We start from the raw sequence: 26,662 nt of genomic DNA, 5'->3' as shown, positions 1-26,662 counted from the left end.
CCGCGTACCGCAAAAAAAAAAAAATTTAAAAAATCCCTTCAAGTAGGAGGGTATTATTGGCTCTGTTCCCCACCAGCCGGCAGTATGCATGAACCATCACAGAGCTGCAGCTCAGCAGTATGAAGAGATGAACCAATGGGAATAGCTCACCAAGTGGACTGACATGTGCTTAGTTACACTAAGTGCAGGCCACTGGATGTCTGGAGAGGGGAGAAAGCCTGCAAGTATGTCACCTTCTCAAGGCTTTTGATACAAAATTTTCTTGGTGACTCAATTTTGCAAGTGCAGCCTATGCAAAATGCTCCTCCCTTCTTTTATTTATTTATTTATTTATTTATTACAGGGTAACTGGTTTATAATACAGTCTTTTATTAAAACTCCAAAACTCTGGCTCACAGAAATTTGGTATCAATTAATTCTATCTCAGTAGAGTACACTTTCAAAAAGTGTAAAGTTTAGAATTAGCAAGTGGGATTTTTCTGGCCATAAGAGTAGGAAAAAATATTTTTTAAAATCCTCCAGTTTTTTTCCTGCAAAGGAAAATGAACAGTTAATGTCAGCCCATTTCCAACCCACTCCCCCAATCCGTGAAACTGGGGTCCTTCGCTAGCTACTTTGTTGAAGTAGGCTAGAGCAGTGGATTTCCATGACAGCAAGATTTAATTTTGAAGCCTGAAATTATGAAGGCTCAAAGGTTGAAGTGTGAAATGAAATTCTGACTCAACATAATGAATATTTATGGCCTTGGCAATACATCTTAGCCATCATTCAAAGGAAAACAATAAAATTTTCTCAGTGTTCGTCTGGCCGCAATCTCAGTGATTATCAGAGGAAGACACAGACTCCTGCCAACAGATAAATCTTCCTAGCAAGTGTGACACACAACAGTACTGGCTCCTTGCTTTCTGAATTCTGTGGTCTGGGCACCTTCTCAGAAGTCGCTGGAAATGTAATAACAGTTTGAATCATGGAATCTATCTGCTTGCAAAAAAAAAAAAAAGAAACATAACACAAAACATTAAAATCTTTCACTAAACAGACAGTTGAGGAAAATTCAACAATTCTTTTATCACCTTAAGTCTTAACATGTTTTATGATTACCACTTAATTCTTAATATTACCTGACAAGAGATATGATTTGGGTTCTTTCCCTCGAAATAAAGTTCTCAATAGAACAAAATCCAGCAGATGTCTGAGTTTAAAAGCCTATATATAGCCAGAGACTTCAGGCCTCACTGAGAAAAAGCAGCATGGGGACAAAAGAGAATGAAACTTCCAGAAGTGAAAAGCTATGGGTTATTTGTTTCCTTGGAGTTTTGCATTGAAATTGTTGTCAGTTTAGTTTCACAAAGCATAAAAATCACATCTGTATCCAATACATACATACCCTGGAGATAATTCAGGAATATTTAATTTTCTGTGGGACTTGCTGGCTTTGCTACGATTCCACAGTAAGATTTAAGAAGTGCTTGTGAAGGTAAAAAGAGGAACCCAAAGTGCTCAAGTCTGTCAAAAAGATGTTATTAACAATCTTTCTTTTTTTACTTCTGGTTCATTCTTTTTTTAAAAAAATAAATTTATTTATTTATATTTTTGGCTGAGTTGGGTTTTTGTTGCTGTGCACGGGCTTCTCATCGCGGTGGCTTCTCTTGCTGCGGAGCACGGGCTCTAGGCGCGCGGGCTTCAGTAGTTGTGGCTTGTGGGCTCTAGAGTGCAGGCTCAGTAGTTGTGGTGCACGGGCTTAGTTGCTCCACAGTATGTGGGATCTTTTAGTGAAAAGAGAACTTAATTTAGGGACCAAAATGCCAGAGAACTATTATCCTAGGGCTAATGCAAGTTTCAAATGAATTCATGTACACAAAACCAGTTTGTTGTACTACACATGCATGCCAATATTTTGGGGGTAAATGTCTAGGAGCAGAGGAATAGAGTACAAAGTGATTCACTAAAACTCTGCAATCCTTAGATAAAGACATCTTGAAATAGGCATTACCTTTTGCAGATGTCACAAAGACATTTTTCACAAATCCAGGAAGGGGAAGATGTAAGGGGCAGAAAATTCCAAGGAAAATCCAAAAGAGCTTGTAAGTGATGCTTAGGACTGAAGCCAGGCCTCACACCTCTACAGTCCAAATCCCAGAACAGAATCAGGCTCTGCTGTGACATCCAGGCTTTTCATAAGTGCCTCTTCAGGAATCCATTTTCACCTGTATCTCCCACAGTGTGTTCTAGACTGAACTAAATTTACAGGACATCATTTCTCTTCATTCTACCCAGAGGAGAAGAGCAGGACCTTTGTGATAGAGTGGAAGGGGGCCCGAATGAGGTCTCCCTTCCTGCCTCTAGGCTGAGCCCACATGATGTGAGAACCTGCGATTAATAAAACTGAGGCCACTCCCATGGCCAGAGAAGTATTTATAAACCCAGCTGTCTTGTCAGATAGAGGAAGTGAAGATCCCAAAGGCATTTCTTTTCTTTTCTTTTAATATTTATTTATTTGGTTACTCTGGGTCTTAGTTGTGGCAGGTGGGCTCCTTAGTTGTGGCATGTGAACTCTTAGTTGCGGCATGCACATGGGATCTATTTCCCTGGCCAGGGATGGAACCTGGGTCCCCAGCATTGGGAGTGTGGAGTCTTAACCACTGCGCCCCCAGGAAGTCCCTGCAAAGGCATTTCTATCTTTGCATTACGGGTCAGCAAACATTTTCTCAGGGGGCTGGGCACTGCCTCGGTTTCTCACACATAACAATTACTTCTTAGGGAATCACGTTAATTCCAGGGTTGCAGTGATGCTCTAAAATTACTGAACAGCTAAGGGGCACCACAGAGAACGGTCTCAAGCTTCAGCTTGCGTCTGTGGAAATCTGGGTCTCGAATGCCATTTTAGCTCAGGAATGTTTGGTGGCTCAACCCGTTGTGCAACACCTGCAGCCACTCTTCTCTTAAAATGACACTCGCAGAACGCTCTGGCCAGCTCAGACCTAGACATTGCTGGGTCATGTGCCATATGCACAACCACCACACCCTGTCAGAATGCAGCGTGACCTTTAGGACTGCAGTTAGGGTACGAAAACACTGACATGCTAAGTGTTCAAACAAAGTTTCATCTTAGGCTCAATAATCCTGACTCTTCATTTAGAGCTGATATATAGGAAGAAATGATCTCAAATTTATAAGGTTTTAATTATGGGTTCAACAGTGAATTTGCTTTTGGCGGAGTGGGGAGAAAGGAGAAATTTTACTAAATATAGTAAAGGCTTATCTATAAATAAGCACAGGGAAGAAAAACATTTTTAGGATGCCTGAGTCAGCATGTTTACATGGTATGATTATTTAGTTTGGGGTCTAATTACACTTTGTGACCCCAAATCCTAGGATTCTCCTAAGTTTCCTATACTTCCCACCCCTACCTCCCCATTAATGTCCACATGGGAGATCACAAACTGATAAAGATGGTGACTTCCATCTTCAAAACACCCAAATGGGGCTTCCCTGGTGGCGCAGTGGTTGAGAGTCCGCCTGCCGATGCAGGGGACACAGGTTCATGCCCCGGTCCGGGAAGATCCCACATGCCGCGGAGCAGCTGGGCCCGTGAGCCATGGCCGCTGAGCCTGCGCGTCCAGAGCCTGTGCTCCGCAACGGGAGAGGCCACAACAGTGAGAAGCCTGCGTACCGCAACAAACAAACAAACAAACAAACACCCTAATGCATTTGAGCATAAATGCAGATTTCTTACAACTGTTTAAGAAGTGTATTTTTATCATACTTTCTCACTACAGAAGTTCTAATGAGAAAGCTCGTAACTCAAATGCCACATCATATATAAGAAGTTGGTGCTTTGGAAGAAATATTTTGAACACTATTTTCTTCGATTCTTTAAGTCACTGATGTTTGGTGCTAATACTTGATGAGTGGTTTTAAGTCAAAGACAGAAAGCAGTCTGTTCAACACATACAACATTTTGCATTTTAGGTTGCTTTATTAGAAACTTAAATTTAGGTGCATTGTTTCAATTTCTTTGGTCTAGATACATGATCTTTTTTCCTGGCCTTGGTCAATACTATCAAAGCCATCCCACTTAGCTCCCTGAAAGAGCCCCGACTTGCTTTCCTTGCACTTCATGGATGTCCTTATCATACTCGACTGTACACAGCAACTCTATTATAAATTTGGAGAACACAGGCTTTGTATTCTTCCTGCTGAAGGACTACTCTTAACCTTTAATGACAGCTGTATTTTCTCAATTTAATAAAATGTCTGCCAACTGTACTGGCAAAGCCAGTATCACACACTAGATAAGTGACATGACACTCCCCATGACTAGCACTACGTCTCTGGATCCTCACATCGTAAGTTTGCAAATTCTTCTCCCTATTCCAGTTAACGCAAGAGCGGAATGAGACAGTTCAGGGTAGGCAATAAACAATTCAGGTTTTCTGGAGTGAACTGCCAATATTTATTTAAAAAAAAAACTAAAACAAACTTACCAGAACATAAGTATGAGTAAAAGTTAGGTGACTTTGCAAATAATATAGCCCCTACTGTTAGGTGCACCAGATGCTGGACTTTTGAAACAACAGTTAAGCTTCCACATCACATCGCTTCCTGTATGTTACTGTCCTGTGTATTTCTGTATGATGTTTGTTCCTCTGATTTACCTGGAATCAATGACTCTAGAGGGGAAAAAAAAGGACTCTTTTAAGAAGCTGATCAATTTTGGGTCCCACATTAGAAAACTACCAAACATCAATAACAACCACGGGGATAAAACAAATACGTCACTGGGGAGCACTTCTGAGTAACATCTTGAGTTTATTTTCAGCTTACTGGCCTCAAGTCTCCCGGTGAACGATAATTTGGAAGATTCACTTGCTGTCAGCACATGTACTAATTTTCTGATTTTTAAATTTGAGCACCTCCAAAGCAGAACCAGGTCACCTCCAGCCACAACTTTTTAAATACTTAGGGTTTAAAAAGAAAGTAATTTGTAGCAGTACTTAGTGTCCAACAGAAACCACTCCATCTGTTAAACAACATCTGACTGCAAAAGCTTCTCTTACTGTCGGTTGATAGATAATGACATGGCACAGCCATTATCACCGTGGCAACAGTAATCGGAAACTATCAGAGGAAAATTGCACATGGCACTGCTGTCCCTTGAGCAGCCATGCCTCAGCTTCCTCTGGAGAATGCTTTCTCTGCAAGTCTGGTGTGCTCTAGGGTACCACCAACCCAGCACCGCTCCAAGACTACAGACCACGTGGCGATTTCACTGAGCCCCGCTCTTCTGGGATCATTCTTTCCACCAATGTGAGCACCTGCTAGGTTCCAAGCACTGTTCTACGTACTGAGAATACAGTAATGAATGAAGTTGACGGTCTGGGAGGGAAGTCAATAAACAAGTTAACAAATATATGTCAAGATGTACTAAGCACAATGGAGAACAGAGAAAGCAGTGGGCCTAGGGAGGCTTCCCTTCCCTCCTCTCTACCCTCACATTGATTTGTACCTGCTTCTCATTTCTCAAGCTCTGGGCACAGGTCCCGCGCCGGCACCGTGCCTTGCACGCAGCAGCTGCTCAGAAAACGTCTGTCGAATGAACCAATTCCTTTCTTAGTTCCCCATTCAACCTTTCCTGGGCCCAAGCCCAGGGGCTTAGGTCGGCTGGAAAGTCAGCGAAGCCCCGATCACACAGACGAGAGCTCTTTACAAACTTTAAAAATCAAAGTTGTTTTAGTGAAATAATCGCGCTGCAGAGGCGGGAACCACGGGAAGGGGTCTGGGCCTCTGCTCCCACGGGGGCAGCGGGACCACAGGAGGGCTGCGACACACGGCCCGGGCCCCGACGCCGTAGCCCCGGGCAGGCCTGGCCGCCAGAGCCCGGCGCAGTCCCTGCTCTCGCTGCGAACAGCCACGGCCTTACTGAAGCTCCGGGAAGCTCACCTAAGCCGGGAACGGCGGATCCAAGCCTGCTCCAGCCCCCACCACCACCCGGAACGCCAGAACCAGCGGCCGGCCAACCGCGCTGCCGTGGCAACGCAACCTCCGCCCGCACCGGAACCGGAACCTTCATCTGGAAGTGACCCCTTCCCGGCGTTCCGCGGAACGACGAAACCCCGCCCAGCGCCTGTCCCAAGTCCTCCCGGAGCGTCCCAGCAGGCCCGTCTACCCTTCAGAGAGAAGCCGTCTTCCCTCTCGTTTCGCCTCCCCTTGCCTCGGAGCGTGACCCTGATGGACATCCACTCTCTCCAATCAACTGACAAAACGGTTTCCGGAGGCCAATGGTAAGGCGATAGAATGCGGCTCAGGCGTAAGGACCGCCTCCAACCTGTCGGGGCGGGACGAGTAACATGATTGGTGGAATCCAGCAATTGAGGGCCAGGGTTCTCCAATCACGGAGAGCTTTTCGTCGCCGGTCCAATGAGGGCCTCCGGGGGGCGGGCCGGGCCTCCGCGGGCCGGGCCCCGGGAAGGCTTCGGCCGGCTCGCCCAGGTCCTTGGCCGTCGAGAGCTCAGGCCAGCGTGCGGGGATGAGCGGGTCCCTGAGCCGGGCGGCTGCGGCTCTGCTCCGCTGGGGGCGCGGCGCGGGCGGCGGCCTGCGGGGCCCGGGCGTGCGGGCGGCGAGCTCGGGCGGCAGCGGCTCGTCGGAGCACCTGGACGCGCTGGTGAAGAAGGACAGGGTGGTGGTCTTCCTAAAGGGGACTCCGGAGCAGCCCCAGTGCGGCTTCAGCAACGCCGTGGTGCAGATCCTGCGGCTGCACGGCGTCCGCGACTACGCGGCCTACAACGTGCTGGACGACCCCCAGCTCAGGCAAGGTCAGAGCCGGCTGGGGGCGGAGCTGGGGGGCGACCGGCCGAGGCCACTCTGCGGGGTCGAGGGTCTGTCGGGCAAGGTCCGTCCGGGGGCTCGAGGGGAGTTCAGACACGAGCTTCCACACGGGTCTAGGGTGGGGGCCTGATCGACTTGAACTGGATCTCGAGGATCTGGGCCTCTGGGCTAACATGGGCAATGGAGTAAGTCCTAACGGTTCCCCAGTCCTCACTCTGAGCTGAAAAAGGCATTTCGGGGCCAGTGCTCTTCGGCTGAATCCAAGGAGCGTGGTCAGCAGCCTGACTCCCTGCTCTGCAGGGCTGGGGAAGTGGGCGGAGAGGGATACAAGAAGAGCCATTAGAGGTAAGCACTTCGGGGACACTTTGAGGGGCTACCCTGCCTCGTGGATAAGGAGAGGTGCTGTTGATGGCGGGGGGAGGGTCGAGGTTGCCCTTGTCTGAGGCTAGGGGCTCAGAGGCTGGCCTGTCGTGCCTCAAGGCTCGGGGTGACAGGGACCGTTCTCTGTTGCTGCTACAGGAGCGGTTGACACAGCTTTTGGACAGGTCTTAGTTGGGATCTGGTGTGGGAGAAAAAGACATGAAATTTATTTTTAGATACTCAAGGATGGGGGAGCTTTGTGGCGGCTAGGGATTGGAGAGGCTTGTGGGGAGAGGGACGAAGAATGACTTCTGGGCCCTAGCTCACTCAAACTTGGAGCTCCAGGAACCGGTCAGGGTCTGGGCAGCCACAGTAGTGTCTGTGACTTTTCAGTGGCCCAGAGGGGAGGATGGAGGGCCCTGACAGTTAACTAGCATCTTTTCTGATGAGCACCTTGCTGAGAACCTTACCTGCATTCTTCTATTTTATCTTAGTGCGGGAGGAGAGAGAGGCCAGAACACCTGGGTCTGCTCCTTGGCTGGGGTGGGTGGGGTTGTCGGAGGCATGGGGGGACCGTGCCTGTACCCCCTGAAGGGTGGCATTCCAGTTAGACTTTCAGTGACTGAGTTCTCCCCGAGTTTCCTGATGTTGTTTAGTGACAGTGTTCTAAAAAGTGTTTTAGGGCCTCAAGTTCTATGGTAGTCTACATTCAGAACTCTGTATTTTGCTCTTCTACATTTGAAGTTGTCAATCATAGTCATTCCAACAGAGATGGGACAGGCTGGCGTCAGGGAAAGGCTCTGGGTTAGACTCCTTTGGCCAATCAGCTGTGCAACCCGAGGCAAGGGACATGACTGCATTTACCTTTTCGGTAATATGAGGATAATGAAACCACACTTGGCAAAGGTTTTGTGAGGAAAAAAGTGAAAATAAAACTTTTAGAAAGTGCCTTGTCCTCTTATCTCGCACTCAGAAGGCATCCATTAAATGGTGACCATTTTATTATTAGCACTTTATGGTTTTAAAAGTATTTTTTCCCATGGAATCTAATCCTTATAGAACTCTCGGTTTTGGTGGATGGAAACAAGGAGTGAAGGCAGCTTAGAGTTACTAAGAGGCATATGTAATATTTCCATGTGCTGTGCCCATGATCCTTCTCCCTTCCTGGAGTACTGGAATGCTACCAATTGCTGGCTTTTTTCACATACAGGGTGATCTGCAGTCTTCATGCAGCAGCAGTGGCGTCTCTGCCTAAAAGATAAGATAGGAGAAACTACTCTATAATCTTTCTGCTGGGACCTTGCCTCAGGCCGCTTGCAAATTGCCACTGGGGTCCTTAGTAGAACATTGTGTTGTTGATATCTTGCTTAGCTTAAAGTTTTGAGAGTCTTTGGTTTATGAATTTCTGTTCTCCTGTTTAATATAACCAGAGATGGTGTAACTGAATCACTTTGCTGTACACCTGAAACATTGTACATCAACTATACTTGAATTAAAACATTTTTCTGAAATATAACCGGAGATGGGCTATACTGGAATATGGCCAGTAAACTGAAAGTAACAGCAGGAATAAGAATGTTTGCCGAGAGCACTTATGTATCTGACTTCCAGTCTTCTGTTCTTAAGTGTTCAAACAGTAGCAACAGGAATTTAACCCTTAAATTTCTTGACCATTGAGCTTCATCAGACCATTCCTTTTAGTTAGTGAGTGTGTTGCATACATATTGAACATAACACGTCTTTCGTTGCCTAGAAAAGTAAACCTTAGGGTAAGTATTAACCTCTAGACTAGGGCAGGGTGGTGTAAGCGCGTTATTAGAGTGGGGAGTAGTTTCGCCAGGGTGAGGCTTTAAAACATGAAGATTCTTCATCTGTTCGCTCTCCACACCTTCAGCTTCACCAGGAGAGACTGACAGGCTGTCTGATGCTTGCTTTTGCCAACTAAAGATATGTCTGTGAACTTTTCCCAGACCCAAGGTCACTTCTAGTAACAGGATAGGGGCTTCTGCAAAATTGGCCTTTCCTGTTTTCTTGTGCCAGAGAAGGCTGAGTTTTAGAAAGGACCCAAGTCGGAGGAAGACCCTCAGACACTGTCTCCTAGTTCTGGGCACTGGGTCCAGGGAGTGTGATGCACAGAGGTGTCAGCCTGAGGCCTGAGACTGAGGCAGCTTTGCATTTTGGCCTTCCTCAGGGTTTGTTCCTTTCTAAAAATCTGGAGCACCCACGAGACGGCCACATAGGGTCACGGTGGATGGATGTCACCATATCCTGCTCTTGGTCTTAACAAAGACTAACCTTTACTTTCAGTTGCAAAAGTAACATGTGCTCATGGGAGAAATTTGGAAAACACTGAAAATCTAAATAAAATGAAAATCCCCTGTAATTCCGTATAAACCATTATTATTAACATTTGGATCTAGATTCTAACAGTTTTTTTTTTTCTTTTTTAACAGAGTTGAGATCACCCATGTCTATATATAGCATTTTGCCCTCCTGAGAGCAGGGAACGTGTCTTCTGCGACTCCCTGAGCACTGTGTGTGATGCTTATGCAAAGCGAGCTTTCAGTGCATGTTTTAATGAATAAATAAATGCTTCTTTTATTTATCATTTTATCATAAACTCTCTTTCCTGCTCTTAGAAACATTATAGACACTCGAATTTCTGCCTACTCAGATCACCACTGTATTCCTCGAATCGGAAACAGCATCTGTTGAATGAATACCCATCATCCTATTGTTGAATGGTTATTAAGTATTTGAAAATATGCCCAGCCTTTCCAGTATCAAGGAGTTTCAGGCAGTAGTAGAGCTATGACGTTGGTAAGCATTAAAAAGCAGATAACAAGTGTGCATGGGTGTCTGGTGGGCAGGTTGTATGCTGCAGATGGGGGTATAAAGTGGCACCCACACTTGGAAGGAGTGACTGTCAGTACCCAGTCAAGTTGAAGGTGAACAGAGCTGAACACCCAGCTCTTTCACTCTCGGCTATTTAGGCTCCATCAGGGATCGACAAGCTTCCTTGTAAAGGGCCAGAGAGTAAATAGTTTAGGCTTTGGGGGCCTGGTGGTCTCTGTTACACCTATTCAGCTCTGCTGTTACAGTGTACAGCAGTCAGGGACAACACATAGACGGATGAGCGGGGCGAAGTTCCAATAACACTTTATTTACAAAAGGATGTGGACCGGCTTTGGTTTGCCACCCCTTTGTCTAGAGAGACTGTCCCCTGCATGTGAGCTAGGAGATGCACGTAAGGGTGAGCACTGCAGTGTTCCTTGTGATAATGAAAAGTGGGCAAGAACAGATCTTGGTCTGTTAGCAGCAGACTGAAGAAACCAACTATAGCTTAGTTATGATGGAAAACTAAATTGTGGTTAAAATGAATTAGATCTAGGGACTTCCCTGGTGGCACAGTGATTAAGAATCCACCTGCCAATGCAGGGGACACAGGTTCAATCCCTGGTCTGGGAAGATCCCACATGCTGCGGAGCAACTAGGCCCATGCACCACAACTGCTGACCCTGTGCTCTAGATCCCGCGAGTCACAACTACTGAAGCCCGCGTGCCGCAACTACTGAGCCTGTGCACCGCAACTGCTGAAGCCCGCGCGCCTAGAGCCCATGCTTGGCAACAAGAGAAGCCACTGCAATGAGAAGCCTGCGCACCGCAACGAAGAGTAGCCCCCGCTCTCCACAACTAGAGAAAGCCGCACAGCAACAAAGACCCAACGCAGCCAAAAATTAAAAAAAAAAAAAAAAGTATTCTCAAAAAAGGCGATGCTTAGTCAAAAAGCAAGTTACAAAAAGGTAATTGTGGCTTAACGTCGTTTGTGTCTATAAATGTTAAAGATGTGGAACAGTCCCATGGATTGCAGATCCATGTGTCGTGCAGGTGGGGCTTACAGTGGGGCAGGAGTGACAGATGCCAGCTTCCGGCCAGAGACCACCTCTGGTGGTCAAGAACCTGGCCTTTGGACTCCTAGACACCTGGACTCAAATCCTGTCTCTACCGTATGTCAGCACTGTGACGCTGGTTAAGTTATTTAACCTCTCTGAGCCTTCATTTCTTCATCTGTAAAATAGGGATAATTATACATAACTTGTAGGAATTTTGTAAAGATGAAATGAGATTAGATATGTGAAAAACTTAGAGTATGAAACTCAGGAATCCTTAGCTCAGTAAATGGTATTTTTATTATTGCATTGCATGCTTCACTGGTATGCATTCTTTCCTGCATTCTTTCCCTGCGTTTACTTGCGTACATTGTCAGGAGAGCATTTCTGTGGAGGGTGGGGTAGAGGACACTGACGTGGAGAGAGTAGCCACAGTGCACCTGGCGCTGTGGGAGCTTAATTCATTTCACCAATTATATCTTATTTAATCTTCATAACAAATATGTGAGGCATAGAGTTATTCCCATTTTACAGAAAAGGAAACACGTTGAGAGATGAGCAGATTTATCTGAGACTGTATTTAACAAGCCAGCCAGCCACAGTCTGCTGACCCCTAAACAAGCGCCTTGACCCTCTCGGCACCGTGGTTTACTTTTTGGCAGGCAGTGCTAACATCATTCTCTTAAGGAAGATGGAGAAATACGTGATTCCAGGAGGAGGTGACATGACTTGCCCGAGGAACAGAGCCTCGTTGAGTGGCAGAGTTGGCATCAACCTGCGTCAGACTCTGAAGCTCGTGTACTGAAAATCTACCGAAAAAAAAAGAAAACTATAATCGTGGTGCTCTTACGATTATTGTCCAAACCAGGAATGGGGTCCAATATTCTGAAATGTCATGAATTTTGAAAAGTACCTTTTGAAAGTTCTGGAAGGGAATTTTCCAGAACATTTTCTCCCCTCTCACTTGATACTTCAGAACATGACATTTTTTTGGTGGGGCAGTAGGTGTATGTAGAACAGATTTTGTAAGACAGCCTCCTAACTCCCAGTCCTAGTGTTACCTGTTATATAACTTGGCAGTCACCATTTTCTGTCCCAAACTGAATCACAGTTTGTCATCTATAAAATACGGTTATCATTAAAATCCATTCTTGGGTATGCTTTTCTAATTTTCAAGAGTTGCTCTCTGATTCTGAATTATTCCATGTGATACTTACAAGAATTATCACTGTATATTGCAGTTACTGAAAATTTAAAGGGTGAGAAAAATTAGCCATGTTTAAACAATTAATTGTGAATTGACAGAATTTGTTTTAGTTTTCAATTCATGAATGTAGCCTTACTGGAAGTTTCTCACTTCACTCTGTAGGAAGCAATTTGGGTATTTCCTTAAATATTTAAACTTGTAGTCAGACTTTTTAAACATGGGAAATGGCATCGTTTTTAGGAGAGATGCCAGAGCCTTGCTTTGACAACAGCCGCCTGTAACACTTGATAATCTAAAAATTAAAGAAGTAGTTAAGTTTAATTTTGATAAACTATCAGCTGGTAGGCACCTTGGATGCTGTCACGATGCCATGTGTTCTGAGGTGGGTTCTTCTGAGTTCTTGAAGTTATTAGGACAGTCACAGGCCAAGGGGTTTGGAAGGAGTTAGCCTCCCTTGCATGTGACTGTATGTTGGATGTTCAGGATGGTGGAAAGCCCGCTTATTTTTGGTAGTTTTGGTGGTTAGGATGGATTTCCTTCCTTCCCTTATAGTTGAGGTGTATGGTCTGCGACAATGTCATGTTTAGTTGTTGCCTAACACTTTGGTTGAGTGTAGTACCATAAAAACGATTGATGAAAGCAAGTCATTCTTTTACTCAACAAAGATTTTATTTTAAAAAATTGTACTTTTTAGGATTAAACGTGGTTTTGGGTGGCCCTCAGATGGCAAATTTGTTTTCACCTTGGGTTTGTTTCAAAAATTGTAGGCACTCGCCAAAAGAATCAGTAGATATTCATTGCCATGAAAAGCTTAATGCAGTGTATTATTAATTGGAAAAAAACCCAGATATAATATTGTGCAGATAAATGGTTCATGTACATAAATGTAACAGATATTTAAGAAAGTTTAGAAGTAAAAAGTTCATATTCTGAACGTTTCTTAATCTCCCCCCATCATAAAGTAAAAAAAGATGTGTTATTGGAAACGTAAAGTTAAGTTCTGATAGACTCTTTGTGTTTGAGGGTAGAGTTTAAAAAAAAAAAAATCCAAAACAAAGAGCTTACATGCTAAGTAATTGTTTATGTAGCACCAAACATCAGAGTGATGAAAAACTTGAATTAAAAAAAAAAACAAAAAACAAAAAACTTGAATTCATCAGGGTATTCAAGTATAAAGGCATTCTGATGGTTAATGGAATTTGCCCTTTATTGGTAACCTCCAAACCTCTAGCTGATTTTTTTTTAAACAGAAACCCAGAGTGGCTTAGAAGTGAGCTTTTCAGGGCCTATAACGTTGTAACCATTTCTCTCTCCATGAAGTCTGTCTGCAGAAGAAAGATAAAGCTCTCTACTGGGGGCCCTCTAGCGCTGTCGGTTAGAGCGAAGTTGCTGTTTTTTAGAAAGCAGTGACTTTTAAAAGAGAAAAACACATGGTATCTTGGGAAGGTTATTTGTAATATAACTCATATTGGTAATCTTATTTGATAAAACTCATCTGATAATAAATGCTAGGGCATCAAGAAAAAGGTTTTGTATTTTTAGTTTGTTTACACAAAAACCACCACTTGACCGATTTCTAAAATTTGTGTAATACTGTCTTTTGCCTGAAGACTTTGTTGACTTTTCTGTTTCATTTATTTGTACATTTAAAAAAGTATACTTCATCTCAACCTCTGAGTAGAAAAGGAAGTAAAAGGTAAGGAGGAATTTAGAAAAGAGTGAGTGATCTTTTCTGCCTTAAGATTGAAACCACATTTCCTTCCTAGCCATCATCCTCGTGGCGCAGCACTGCACAGAGTCATCCCATGGCTGCACTGTCCCTGAACATCCTTCATCTTGGTGTGTCCTCAAAGCCGTTGTCTCTTAGGGCGGGGAGTGGGTCCCACCCCGTGGCCCTGTGCCCGGCCCAGGACGTGGACCTTCGTGAGCTTTGGGCCTTTCCTTCATTTCACTCAGTCCCTGCGAGTTCTGTGCTGAGTCAGATCAGCTGTCCCATGGAGAGCTCACCTGAGGGGCTGAATAGGACGAGGGCCACAGTCTAGCCACAGGAGAGGGATCTTTCTTTGGGTAAAAGAATTATTAAAGATCAAAGCCAATGACTCAGTGTCTGTAAACTGACCAGCTGAGACAGGCACGGGAAACATGAGGTGGGGGCTGCCCACTGTGCCAGTGAGTTGGCATGACGGGGCCACGTTCAGGAGGCCATTTGGCAATGGAGTGGCATTTCTTTCGTTCGTTCGTTTTGCTGAAAACGTGGCCCGCAGAAGCATGGGGAATATAGCCTTCTGTATCTTGTGTCACTTGCATTAACCAGGCAAGTTCTCTGCCATTAATGCAGGATCGATTGTGTGTCAGGTAGTTTATGAGAGCCTTACTTAACCTGATTCTCATAAAAACTTTGTGACATAAGGGTGGAAACAGAGGATGGAGGCCTCACTGTTTATAATTGGAAGAGTCAGCGGTCCATTCAACTCAAAAGCTTATGCTCTTTGTAGCAAATACACGGTCCCCCAGGGATGGGGAGCCAGGAAGGGTTACGGGGTGTCCCTAGGAGCAGGGAAACGTATTTTGCCGTACAAGTATTTGACCACTGAAATGACGGTTAAATGTTCTTTCCCCGTAGGCATTAAAGACTATTCCAACTGGCCCACCATCCCGCAAGTGTACCTCAACGGCGAGTTCGTGGGGGGCTGTGACATTCTTCTGCAGATGCACCAGAATGGGGACCTGGTGGAAGAACTGAAAAAGCTGGGGATCCGCTCCGCCCTCTTAGATGAAAAGAAAGATCAAGACTCAAAGTGAGGGTGGCCCACGCGAGGAAGCCGCTGGGGTCAGAATCTCACTGCCAGAAAAGCCTTCCCGATTCTGGGTTTTGCTCTTCAGATGACTGTTTGCACTGATTCCTCCAGTTTGCAAACAGCCTGGTGATTTTAGCATGTCTGGTGTTTGAGCAAGGAATATCCTACCGTGAACGTAATTGTAACCACTGCACTGTCATAATCAATGCTGTACGACGAGATTGCTGTACACACGATTCCTTCTTATGTTGTCCTTTGCTCTTTGCTTGATTCAGGAGTAAACCTAGGAGCTTTTGAATCATCATTATTATTCATGAGTCCTCTGCAAATATGTCAGTCTGCAAAGATCATATACCCCCCATCCCTAATTTTTTGTAACTTGTTCTGTTAAGAAAAACGATGGACAAGGAAGAAAATAAGATAACTGGGGTGTTGTTTTTTAAAATAAACTGCCAACCCAGGGATACCACGTGTGAGTTGTTAATCTGAATAGCAATAAGTATTTGTCTTCGTCCGTTTGGGATGCTATAACAAAACACCGCAGACTGAATGACTTATAAACAACAGATACTGATTCTCACAGTTCTGGAAGGTGGAAGTCCAAGATCAAGGCTGTAGCACATCAGGTGTATGGTGAGGGCCTGCTCCTGCTTCACAGACAGCTGTGTTCCCACTGTGTTCTCACAGAAGCTCTTTGGAGTCCCTCTTATAAGGGCACTAATCTCATTTATGAGGGCTCCACCCTCATGACCTAATCACCTCCCAAAGGCCCCACCTCCTAAAACCATCCCTTTGGAGGCTATATGTCAGCATAGGAATTTTGAGGGGACACAGACATTCAGTCGGTAAGGACTTTTAGCACCTCTGACCTTTTGATTTTAGGAATTAAGAGTGATTCTCATTCATACTCTTCTGTTAAATTTGCCACAAAAATTGCCATCAAGCTGTACTCTAATTTTTCGAAGGGAGGTAAGTGTTGTGAACGCTGAGAGGTGTTGATGATCCAGTTGGAGGCTTGGGCGGACTGGCGAGAAGTGAGGTGGGGAGGCTGGAGGGGGGCACCCCGCTCGCCCTTCTCTGAAGACCTGTGCTTGGCCACCTGCGCTGCACTTGGACTGGGAGCAGCATTAGCAGCCGTCCAAGGAATGGGATCTCATGAGTCTTTTATTCCTTAAACATGGGGCCTTTGGGCTTCCCTGGTGGCGCAGTGGTTAAGAATCCGCCTGCCAATTCAGGGGACATGGGTTCGAGCTCTGGTCTGGGAGGATCCCACATGCCGCGGAGCAGCTAAGCCCGTGTGCCACAACTACTGAGCCTGCGCTCCGGAGCCCGTGAGCCACAACTACTGAAGCCCACGCGCCTAGAGCCCGTGCTCCGCAACAAGAGAAGCCACCGCAATGAGAAGCCCGAACACCGCCACAAAGAGTAGCCCTGCTTGCCGCAACCAGAGAAAAGGCAGCACGCAGCAATGAAGACCCAATGCAGCCAAAAATAATAAATAAATAAAATAAATTAATTAAAAAAAAGAATAGATACCTAAAATTAAAAAAAAAATAAAATGGGGCCTTTATAAAAAAGGACACAATTGTAATCATAGCCAAGATCTTCCAGTACGTGGTGTCTTTTACCAAGACTGTGCTTCTCCACCTAGGCTGGAGGTGGAGCTAGAGGTAAGCTTGACAGCAAGCGACTCGTGGGAAGAAAGCCCATCCTGTCACCGTGTGCCTTTGGGTCCCCAGAAGCCTTCATTCATCTCCAAGGGCTTAAACAGAGCATTTATTTAGAAGCACATCTTTACAGTGGCAGAGGTAAGAAGAAGATGCATTTTTTAAAAAATTATTTATTTATGTTTGGCTGTGTTGGGTCTTCGTCGCTTTCTCTAGTTGCGGCGAGCGGGGGCTAGTCTTCGTTGTGCTGCGCGGGCTTCTCATTGCGGTGGCTTGTCTTGTTGCGGAGCACGGGCTCTAGGCGCGCGGGCTCAGTAGTTGTGGCTTGTGGGCTCTAGAATGCAGGCTCAGTAGTTGTGGCGCACGGGCTTAGTTGCTCCACGGCATGTGGGATCTTCCCGGACCAGTGTTTGAACCCGTTTCCCCTGCCAATGCAGGCAGATTCTTAACCACTGCGCCACCAGGGAAGCCCGAAGCTGCACTTTTTAATGAAAAGAGCAAAAATGACAAGGAAAGCGGGATGGCTTATTTCCCCGGAGCTGTTCTGGAGGCTTGTTCTGTGTTGATTATTGAGTTTACATGAGTGCCACTTGGAGAAGCTCTGAAGACGGACAGACTTGGTGGGGTAAGGATTGACCTGCCGGGTGGTCTTGTAGCCCACAGCTCCTGGCTCCATCCTTCCCCCAGAGGTTGTGAGATTCCCAGGAAAAAAAGAAAGGCAAGTTGTAGCCCATCCCCACATCCGTGGGGACTGTCCCACATCCGTGGGGACTGCCCTGTCAGGTGAGAGGACTGCCCCTCGTAAATTACAGAGCTCAGGGCTTCAGGGAAAAGAAAAGCAGATTACTGCCACAAAACGTTTTATATTACGGGGCTTTCCTGGTGGCGCAGCGGTTGAGAGTCCGCCTGCCGATGCAGGGGACGCGGGTTCGTGCCCCGGTGCGGGAAGATCCTACATGCCGCGGAGCGGCTGGGCCCGCGCGTCCGGAGCCAAAAAAAGTTTTATATTACGTGCACTGTATACTGCATGCCATCAATACCTTTTGGGTCTGCGCTAAGCTAAGAGCTTACACAGACCCTTAGAGGAGGTTGGAGCTCAGCTGTTGGAAGCACTTCGCTTTGCACATGAATGTGCGCGCGCTGGGAGGGAGCCCTGTGCGCAGAGCTGCCTGTGCTGCTGCCCCGTGGTGGCCGACCGAGGCTGTGACCTTGTCCTTTGCAAAGAATACGTTAACAAACCACTTTTTACTGTCCCTGGATGAGTACCAGGCCATGAAGCACACACATGAGTCTGCAAAATTGTCCCTTGCCTTCACATCTGGTGTGTCATAGGGTCCCTTGCCATAATTTTGCTCCTTTTGGCTTTTCCTTAAACCTGCCTATGTCCCCTTAGGGTTCATCTAAAAAATGAAATGATAAGAAACTTATTTGTAGGGAAACATCGATGTAGGAAACCTCCCTGGAACATTAGCGCTAGGGGAGAGCTGCTAGGCGAATAATTGGACTCAGATGCTTATGAATCATAGATCATATCAGTCACCAGAGAGCTTAAAAGTTTAAGGAATCACTGAGCTCTACAAGAAATGGAAATGTTCTTTCCAAAGTTAATGAATCCTTTTTTTCTCTATGCTTGACAAGTCGCTACCAACTGGGAAATTGCAGATGCTATCTGATGTCAGTCTGAATAACTTTAATGATCTGCATAATTAGAATTCACTGTGATAATTAGAACAGCGACACCAAAGTTCATTGTGCAAACAGCAATATCACACATCATCTATTTAAAAATGCAAGGTCCACTTCACGGCTTTCCACTACAGGACACTGGCTTGTATCATTTGATTTATGTCACAACTTCAGTCCTGTGTTGTTAGACCGTTTAGAAATAGATGAAGTTATTTTAGAACATTTGTATGAGTTGAGGTAGTTTTTGTGTTGTAAGCTGGTAGTTACATAAATGTCATTACACTTCATTTAAGTTTGGGAGGTATTTTAGAACACCAGGTAAGTTTTAAGGCGTCTTGGGTTTCTTGTATTGGCCCTATTGAATTGACTTGGGTAGAATCTGGGACCTCAAGCTTTCCTGTAATTACCAACACCCCAGCAGCTAGCTCGAGAAAGAGCTCTTGTAAATTTATGAATGAGCTTGGTTATTTAGAGGAAAATTGTTTCTTGAGAGGTTGGGTCCCTTGGTGTTCGTGACAGGAGAGATCGGGCTAAGGGTTCAGAGGATCGACCTTCGTGCTGGCCAAGTTATGTTGGAGTACATTTAAACCAGAGGCAAGAAGCTTCCAGGTGGGGTCCGGAGAGTCACGGACAGGCAAAAATAGATACCGGTGGATGGTCACACCAAAAGGAGCTGATTTGATAGCTATTAAAAAAGATAGATTTCTTAATCCAGTTGAGAATTTTTTTTTTTTGGCCGCTTCAAATGCGGTTCCCTGCCCAGGGATCGAACCTGTGTCCCCTGCAGTGTAAGCCCGGAGTCTCAACCACAGGACCGCCAGGGGGGTCCCATACAATAGCTAATTTGAGGGAGAGGGGAGGAACAGTGAAAGGGGGAAGAGCTGTTGTCACGCCACCCATCAACGTGGCCAAGATGGACTTGTGGGAGGTCGCATCCCATCCTGTTTCCTGAGAGCAGTGTCACTGCAGGTCTTCAGGCTGCATGGGCTGTGCAGCTGAGCTGGGAGCAGATCTGGCCTGAAAGCCTAAGTGCACCTTGCTTCGAAGGCCTTTTCCCTGACTGCAGCCAGAACGGCCTTCCACAGACACACTACTTATACTTCTCACTCCCCTACTTACAGACCTCCCAGGCCGCTGCCCCAGAAGGCCTTCCCTCACCTCCCTGCTTTGTCCCCACGGCACCAGATTGTCCTTGCCCTTTTGCTTGGCTTCACTCGAGAATCCGCTATTGCTAGCATATGTAGTGCTTAGAAAAATGTGTAAAAAATAAGCAAAGGATTCTCTTTCTCCGTTCTGCCCTGATGAGTCACAAGAAGCGTTAGGTCTTTACAGTTCACCAGGGTAGCCGCACAGGGCAACCCCTAAGAGCTTGGGTTTGGATCAAACTTCCTGGATTCCCATCCCATTTCTTCCCAGATGTGTGACCGGCCTCAGACACATTAATAACCTCCCTTGCCTACTCTACTGAACAGGACAGTGGGGAACGTCACCTACACCAGGCTTGTTATGAGATGGGAGAATCCACGTGAAAGGCCAAGCCCATACTGAGCTTTCCAGACAGGTTAACCTCCATGGTTACCTTGGACTAGATCTGGACTTGACTGCGGTATATTACTCACCATCATTGTTAGGCTTAAGGGAGTAGAGCTAAGTCCATATTTAGTAACAGGCCATTGTTTGGTTGTCCCCAGAGCATGGAGACTCATCTTTGAAGGTCAATGACAAGATCTAATATTTGTGATAATCTCAGTGGAGTGTACCCGTTATTCAGCTGTTCTTGGGGCTGGAGTCGGGAGGGCCCTGAGACAGAAAGAATTCCCTGTAAATTGCTTTCCCAAGACTATAGTTGGACTTATTGCCACTGAGTTTTAATTTTTTTTAATAGTATTTCTATTTCATGCAGTGGGAAGTCCGTACTGAACTGAATAGGCTTTATTGTGTGGAGGTATGCTTGAAAGAACACAGTTTAACCTTGAGTTAATTCTAATTTATCAGTAACAAGGATTGTCATGCTGGGTTCTACTGTACCCAAGTAGTAATTTTCACAGGGATACATTTTGCCAGGAAATAAGAGGCTGATAGGTTTCCTGGTTCACAGGAAGTTAGGTGATGAACTGCAGAAAATATTTCCAGATTATTGGTAGGTCCGTCTAGTCCTAAACTGACAATGAGCCTTGGTAATCAGCAGCAGGGATGAGCCAGCCTTCTGGAGCGTCCATGCTAAGCCCTAAGCCCTAGACTATGCGATGGGACCTCTTCCCACTCTAGACCCCAGGTCTGGGGCTGAGCCTTCAGCTGGGAGTCAGGTACCCCTGCCCCTACCCTGAGCCAGGGCAGGCTCAAAATACTTGGAATCTGAAGGGGAACTTCAGCAGTGCCTTTTACACATAAGCTGTAACCCTAAGAACCAAGAAGCACATTTCCCATTATCCTGGCTTTTTTTTTTTTTAATATTTATTTATTTATTTGGTTGCACCAGGTCTTAGTTGTGGCAGGTGGACTCCTTAGTTGTGGCTCGCCAGCTCCTTAACTGCAGCATGTGGGCTTCTTAGTTGTTGCGTGCAAACTCTTAGTTGCAGCATGCATGTGGGATCTAGTTCCCTGACCAGGGATCTAACCTGGGCCCTCTGAATTGGGAGTGCAGAGTCTTAACCACTGTGCCACCAGGGAAGTCCTATTTTTAGTTTTTAAAGGAAACTCCAGACTGTTCTCCGTAGTGGCTGCACCAATTTACATTCCCATCATCTGAGAGAGATTTAGACGGTAGAACTGGAGGTGCTGGGATGAGGGAGAAGCAGACCTGAGTATGAAGCCCATGGCCTGGGAACTGACATTTCCTGTGCCAGTCATGCGATTCCAGACCTTTCTGTCGTGTGGGGCTTCCTGACACCAGAGACCACCGATAGTGTCAAAATGCACAAGCAACGGGTAGTGTTCCCATTTACATGGGTGTGGTGGGGAGTTTGGGAGAGGAAGTGAGAGAGGTGAACCTTGGCATCTTTTTAAACTTGACAGGAGACCCACCGAGTGTGTAGATGGTGAGAGCCATGTGCTATCAGAGGGCTGCCAGGAATCCTCCATCAAGTCCAGTCCTGTGAGAGGGGCTTGGAAGCCTGCACAGCGTGAGCCCCGGCTTTCTAACTGCCGCTAGTGTGTGCAATAGATTTTCATTAGCATAGGTGCTGTTGAGGTCGTTGATCAATCCTGCCGTCTGGTCCAAATAACTGACGCGTCACTTTGAGGTTGTCTAAACCCTGGTAATAACCAGCGGGAACAAGAGGGGGCTTAGAATGTAGTCTTCAGGGCTCAGCCTTCAGTTTGGGATAATAAAGCTTCTCGCGGAATTTACGCAGGTCTTCTTGGCCCTCGGCATTAAACAGTCTGTGTGTGTGTGTGTGTGTGTGTGTGTGTGTGTGTGTGTGTGTGTGTGTAAAATAATTTTTTTTTTTAGAATAACAAAAAATATTTTACTAAAACATAAGATTTACAGAAGTTTCCAGACAAGCCATACAAAATGGTCACAAGCTTTTTCTTGAAGGGAGGATTCTACACTTGACAGCAAAGTCACAACGTTATTAGTGAGGGCTGTGATGTTTGTTTAATGTTCCCATTTTGGTTCAAACAATCAAGCTTGTCCATCTACAGTGTCTAAATAAAGTTAGACTTGGCTAGAGAGCATATTCTAAAGAACGGGTTAGCTGCCTTTTTTTTTTTCTTTTTTTCTTTTTTTTGCGTTACGCGGGCCTCTCACTGTTGTGGCCTCTCCCGTTGCGGAGCACAGGCTCCAGACGCGCAGGCTCAGCGGCCATGGCTCACGGGCCCAGCCGCTCCGTGGCATGTGGGATCTTCCCGGACCGGGGCACGAACCCGCGTCCCCTGCATCGGCAGGCGGACTCTCAACCACTGCGCCACCAGGGAAGCCAGGGTTAGCTACTTTTAACCAATGCAATAAGATCACCATAAAAATGGGGAAAGGAGCCCATAAAATTCAAATAAAACTACCTTCCCCCGACCACCAAAAAATAATAATAATAACGAAAAACACCCACACCCCTGCAGCTAACCCTGACAACCACCTTCATTCACAGCGCTTTATACTCAAACCATGATGGGGAAATGAATAAAAGCAGAGACGGGCCACTGCTTTTAAACGTCTCGCAACAATCCAGATGACACTTCTAGCCTCTGCTCCTGCTTTACAACAGTGAGTCAGGACAAGACATAGATTTGCTACTGTGCATTCAATCACCAGGGGACTGAAGATCTCTGGGCTTTTATTCTGTAATGTTTCTAAGACTGTGTCCATTAAATGCAAACAAAAAAGGAAGAAGTCTTGGCAGAACAGGAGAAGTGATGCACACTTGATGATCGGATCGATTTCAATATTATTCATGGCATATAGCCTAGTCCATGCTCTAACTGTTTCTATGGCTTGGGCTTCGTTGGTCTTCCACTGCTCCGCTACATCATCTGCTGATGGGTCATCTGGGTCGGGAGCACTTAAGAAAGCCTGGATCGATAGAAGGACTGCGCGGATCTGCAGTGCTGGGGACCACTTATCTTTCAAAATATCTAAAACATATTCTTCCCAACTTGTCTACATTAGGATGATAAATTTTGGTCATGAAACGTACTTTAGGGGCTGCCATTGGGTATTCTTCTGGAAGGAATAGTTCAAGTTTAAAAGTTCCTCCCTCAAAGGGGGAATCCTGAGGGCCAGCAATGACCACATGAAAATAACGGGTGCTGCTCTCATCTGGTTCTGCTTTAATGCCGGGAACTGGCTCTGCCAGCAAACGCTGGGTTTCCTTGATAATCGTGCAGGGCAGCCCGGCCATCTTGTCAGATCCCGAGTTCGGCCTCTGGTCTCGTCTCTGGCTCCGCTCGCCTCACGCACGAGTGTGTGAAATAATTTTCATGTGGGGGGTTATTTATTAAATGGCAGCATTTCCCCATTAATAGATGTCTTCCAATCAACCGTTTTTGTTAGAGAGATCACAGCTCTGCTAGCAGTGAGTTAGGTTTTCTTAGAAATCAGTAATCAGTCCCATAGCATTTCCCAGGGGTCTGGGGTTTCTGCAACAACTTTGCAGGCATCAAAGGGGAATGCAGAGAGTCTAAAATTTGGTTGAAAAAATCTGTATTTAAATGCCCTCTCAAACCACTGACACAAGTATAGACGTAGATATAGGTACATGTATAGATTATAGATGCATCTAAATCTGTCATCCTTGGAGAGTCTTTGTTGCCGTTGAACTCAGCTTTGTCATCTCTAAAATGGGGTTAATAACAGTCTCTACCTTATAGAACTACTATGAGGATGAAATGAGATAATATCACCTAAAATTCTTGGCAATCACTTATCTTTCATGTTTTTCTTTGTTTTTTCTTCTTCAAATTTTTCTTAGTTATTCTTTCTAGCTTCCTCTTCCTCATGAACTTCAGAATCATTTTGTCAACAGATTCCCTTTTTTTTTTTTTTTTTTTTGCGGTACGCGGGCCTCTCCCTGTTGTGGCCTCTCCCGCTGCGGAGCACAGACTCCGGATGCACAGGCTCAGCGGCCATGGCTCACGGGCCCAACCGCTCCGCGGCATGTGGGATCTTCCCAGACCGGGGCACGAACCCGTGTCCCCTGCAGGCGGCAGGCGGACTCTCAACCACTGCACCACCAGGGAAGACCTGTTGGAAGATTTTTAATCACAGTTTCAATTTCATTACTTGTGATTGGTCTGTTCATATTTTCTGTTTCTTCCTGGTTCAGTCTTGGAAGGTTATACCTTTCTAAGAATTTGTCCATTTCTTCCAGGTTGTCCATTTTATTGCATACAGTTGCCTGTAGTAGTCTCTTAGGATGCTTTGTATTTCTTCGGTGTCTGATGTAACTTCTCCTTTTTCATTTCTAATTTTATTGATTTGAGTCCTCTCCCTCTTTTTCTTGATGAGTCTGGCTAGTGGTTTATCAATTTTGTTTCTCTTCTCAAAGAACCAGCTTTTAGTTTGATTGATGTTTGCTATTGTTTTCTTTGTTTCTATTGCATTTATTTCTGTTCTGATCTTCATGGTTTCTTTCCTTCTGCTAACTTTGGGTTTTGTTTGTTCTTCTTTCCCTAGGTGTAAGGTTAGATTGTTTATTTGAGATTTTTCTTGTTTCTTGAGGTAGTCTTCTATAGCTATAAACTTCCCTCTTAGAACTGCTTTTGCTGCATCCCATGGGTCGTCGTGTTTTCATTGTCATTTGTCTCTAGGTATTTTTTGATTTCCTCTTTGATTTCTTCAGTGATCTCTTGGTTATTTAGTAACGTACTGTTTAGCCTCCATGTGTTTGTGTTTTTAAAGTTTTTTTTCCCTGTAATTCATTTCTAATCTCATAGCGTTGTGGTCAGAAAAGGCGCTTGATATGATTTCAATTTTCTTAAATTTACTGAGGCTTGATTTGTGACCCAAGATGTGATCAATCCTGGAGAATGTTCCATGCGCACTTGAGAAGAAAGTGTAATCTGCTGTTTTTGGATGCAATGTCCTATAAATATCAATTAAATCTATCTGGTTTATTGTGTCATTTAAAGCTTCTGTTTCCTTATTTATTTTCATTTTGGATGATCTGTCCATTGGTGTAAGTGAGGTGTTAAAGTCGCCCGCTATTTTTGTGTTACTGTCGATTTCCTCTTTTAGAGCTGTTAGCAGTTGCCTTACGTATTGAGGTGCTCGTATGTTGGGTGCATATATATTTATAATTGTTATATCTTCTTCTTGGATTGATCCCTTGATCATTATGTAGTGTCCTTCCTTGTCTCTTGTAACATTCTTTATTTTAAAGTCTATTTTACCTGTTATGAGTATTGCTACTCCAGCTTTCTTTTGATTTCCATTTGCATGGGATCTTTTTCCATCCCCTCACTTTCAGTGTGTATGTGTCCCTAGGTCTGAAGTGGGTCTCTTGTAGACAGCATATATATGGGTCTTGTTTTTGTATCCATTCAGCAAGCCTGTGTCTTTTGGTTGGAGCATTTAATCCATTCACGTTTCAGGTAATTATAGATATGTATGTTCCTATGACCATTTTCTTAATTGTTTTGGGTTTGTTTTTGTAGGTCCTTTTCTTCTCTTGTGTTTCCCACTTAGAGAAGTTCCTTTAGCATTTGTTGGAGAGCTGGTTTGGTGGTACTGAATTCTCTTAGCTTTTGCTTGTCTGTAAAGCTTTTGATTTCTCCATCGAAACTGAATGAGATCTTGCGTGAGTAATGAATCTGAATGAATCTGAATGAGATCTTGAGTAGAGTAATCTTGGTTGTAGGTTCTTCCCTTTCATCACTTTAAGTATATCGTGCCACTCCCTTCTGGCTTGTAGAGCTTCTGCTGAGAAATCAGCTGTTAACCTTATGGGAGTTCCCTTTTATGTTATTTGTCATTTTTCCCTTGCTGCTTTCAATAATTTTTCTTTGTCTTTGATTTTTTACAATTTGATTACTATGTGTCTCGGTGTGTTTCTCCTTGGTTTTGTCCTGTATGGGACTCTCTGAGCTTCCTGGACTCGGGTGGCTATTTCCTTATCCATGTTAGGGAAGTTTTCGACTATAATCTCTTCAGATATTTTCTCGGGTCCTTTCTCTCTCTCTTCTCTTTCTGGGACCCCTATAATGTGAATGTTGTTGCGTTTAATGTTGTCTCAGAGGTCTCTTAGGCTGTCTTCATTTCTTTTTTCTTTATTCTGTTCCACAGCAGTGAATTCCACCATTCTGTCTTCCAGGTCACTTATCCATTCTTCTGCCTCAGTTATTCTGCTATTAATTTCTTCTAGTGTAGTCTTCATTTCATTTATTGTATTGTTCATCTCTGTTTGTTTGTTCTTTAATTCTTCTAAGTCTTTGTTAAACATTTCTTGCATCTTCTCGATCTTTGCCTCCATTCTTTTTCCAAGGTCCTGGATCATCTTCACTATCATTATTCTGAATTCTTTTTCTGGAAGGTTGCCTAACTCCACTTCATTTAGTTGTTTTTCTGGGGTTTTGTCTTGTTCCTTCATCTGGTACATAGCCCTCTGCCTTTGCATCTTGTCTATCTTTCTGTGACTGTGGTTTTTGTTCCACAGGCTGCAGGATTGTAGCTCTTCTTGCTTCTGCTGTCTGCCCTCTGGTGGATGAGGCTATCCAAGAGGCTTGTGCAAGTTTCCTGATGGGAGGGACTGGTGGTGGGTAGAGCTGGCTGTTGCTCTGGTGGGCAGAGCT

At 45.1% G+C, this 26,662-nt stretch overlaps 1 protein-coding gene, 1 long non-coding RNA gene, 1 other non-coding gene and 1 pseudogene across 5 annotated transcripts; 1 reads left to right on the top strand and 3 right to left on the bottom strand.

Annotated features, from left to right (window-relative positions):
• Positions 1-349: 349 nt before the first annotated feature.
• Positions 350-6,068, bottom strand: LOC132529253 (uncharacterized). 3 transcript variants are annotated; one of them, XR_009543397.1, is made up of 4 exons: positions 5,944-6,068; positions 5,510-5,713; positions 4,488-4,673; positions 350-978 (listed from the first exon to the last, which is right to left on the bottom strand). It is a non-coding gene; the product is annotated as an uncharacterized LOC132529253 (long non-coding RNA). The 3 variants fall into 3 exon arrangements; XR_009543399.1 differs by having other exon boundaries at positions 350-981; positions 5,510-6,062; XR_009543398.1 differs by having other exon boundaries at positions 5,510-6,062.
• Positions 4,984-5,258, bottom strand: LOC132506206 (small Cajal body-specific RNA 13). Its single transcript, XR_009535756.1, has one exon. It is a non-coding gene; the product is annotated as a small Cajal body-specific RNA 13 (non-coding RNA).
• Positions 6,069-6,451: 383 nt separating the features above from the next.
• Positions 6,452-15,547, top strand: GLRX5 (glutaredoxin 5). The gene is made up of 2 exons (XM_060165550.1): positions 6,452-6,815; positions 14,909-15,547. The coding sequence occupies exons 1-2, from the start codon at positions 6,530-6,532 to the stop codon at positions 15,085-15,087; spliced, it is 465 nt and encodes a 154-aa protein (XP_060021533.1). The 5' UTR covers positions 6,452-6,529; the 3' UTR covers positions 15,088-15,547.
• A 434-nt stretch (positions 15,548-15,981) lies between these two features.
• Positions 15,982-23,301, bottom strand: LOC132522979 (ubiquitin-conjugating enzyme E2 N-like; annotated as a pseudogene).
• Positions 23,302-26,662: the final 3,361 nt, after the last annotated feature.

The sequence above is a fragment of the Lagenorhynchus albirostris genome, chromosome 1 (assembly GCF_949774975.1).
Source record: "Lagenorhynchus albirostris chromosome 1, mLagAlb1.1, whole genome shotgun sequence".
NCBI classification, from domain to species: Eukaryota; Metazoa; Chordata; class Mammalia; order Artiodactyla; family Delphinidae; genus Lagenorhynchus; species Lagenorhynchus albirostris.
Note: the sequence above shows the minus strand (reverse complement) of the source record. Positions and strands in the feature narration are given on the sequence as shown.

Excerpts from the sequence above, each read along its gene's own strand:
- GLRX5 (XM_060165550.1), top strand. The coding sequence starts at position 6,530 with ATGAGCGGGTCCCTGAGCCGGGCGGCTGCGGCTCTGCTCCGCTGGGGG. Across the intron at positions 6,816-14,908 it reads CGACCCCCAGCTCAGGCAAG|GCATTAAAGACTATTCCAAC; the intron begins GTCAGAGCCGGC and ends CTTTCCCCGTAG.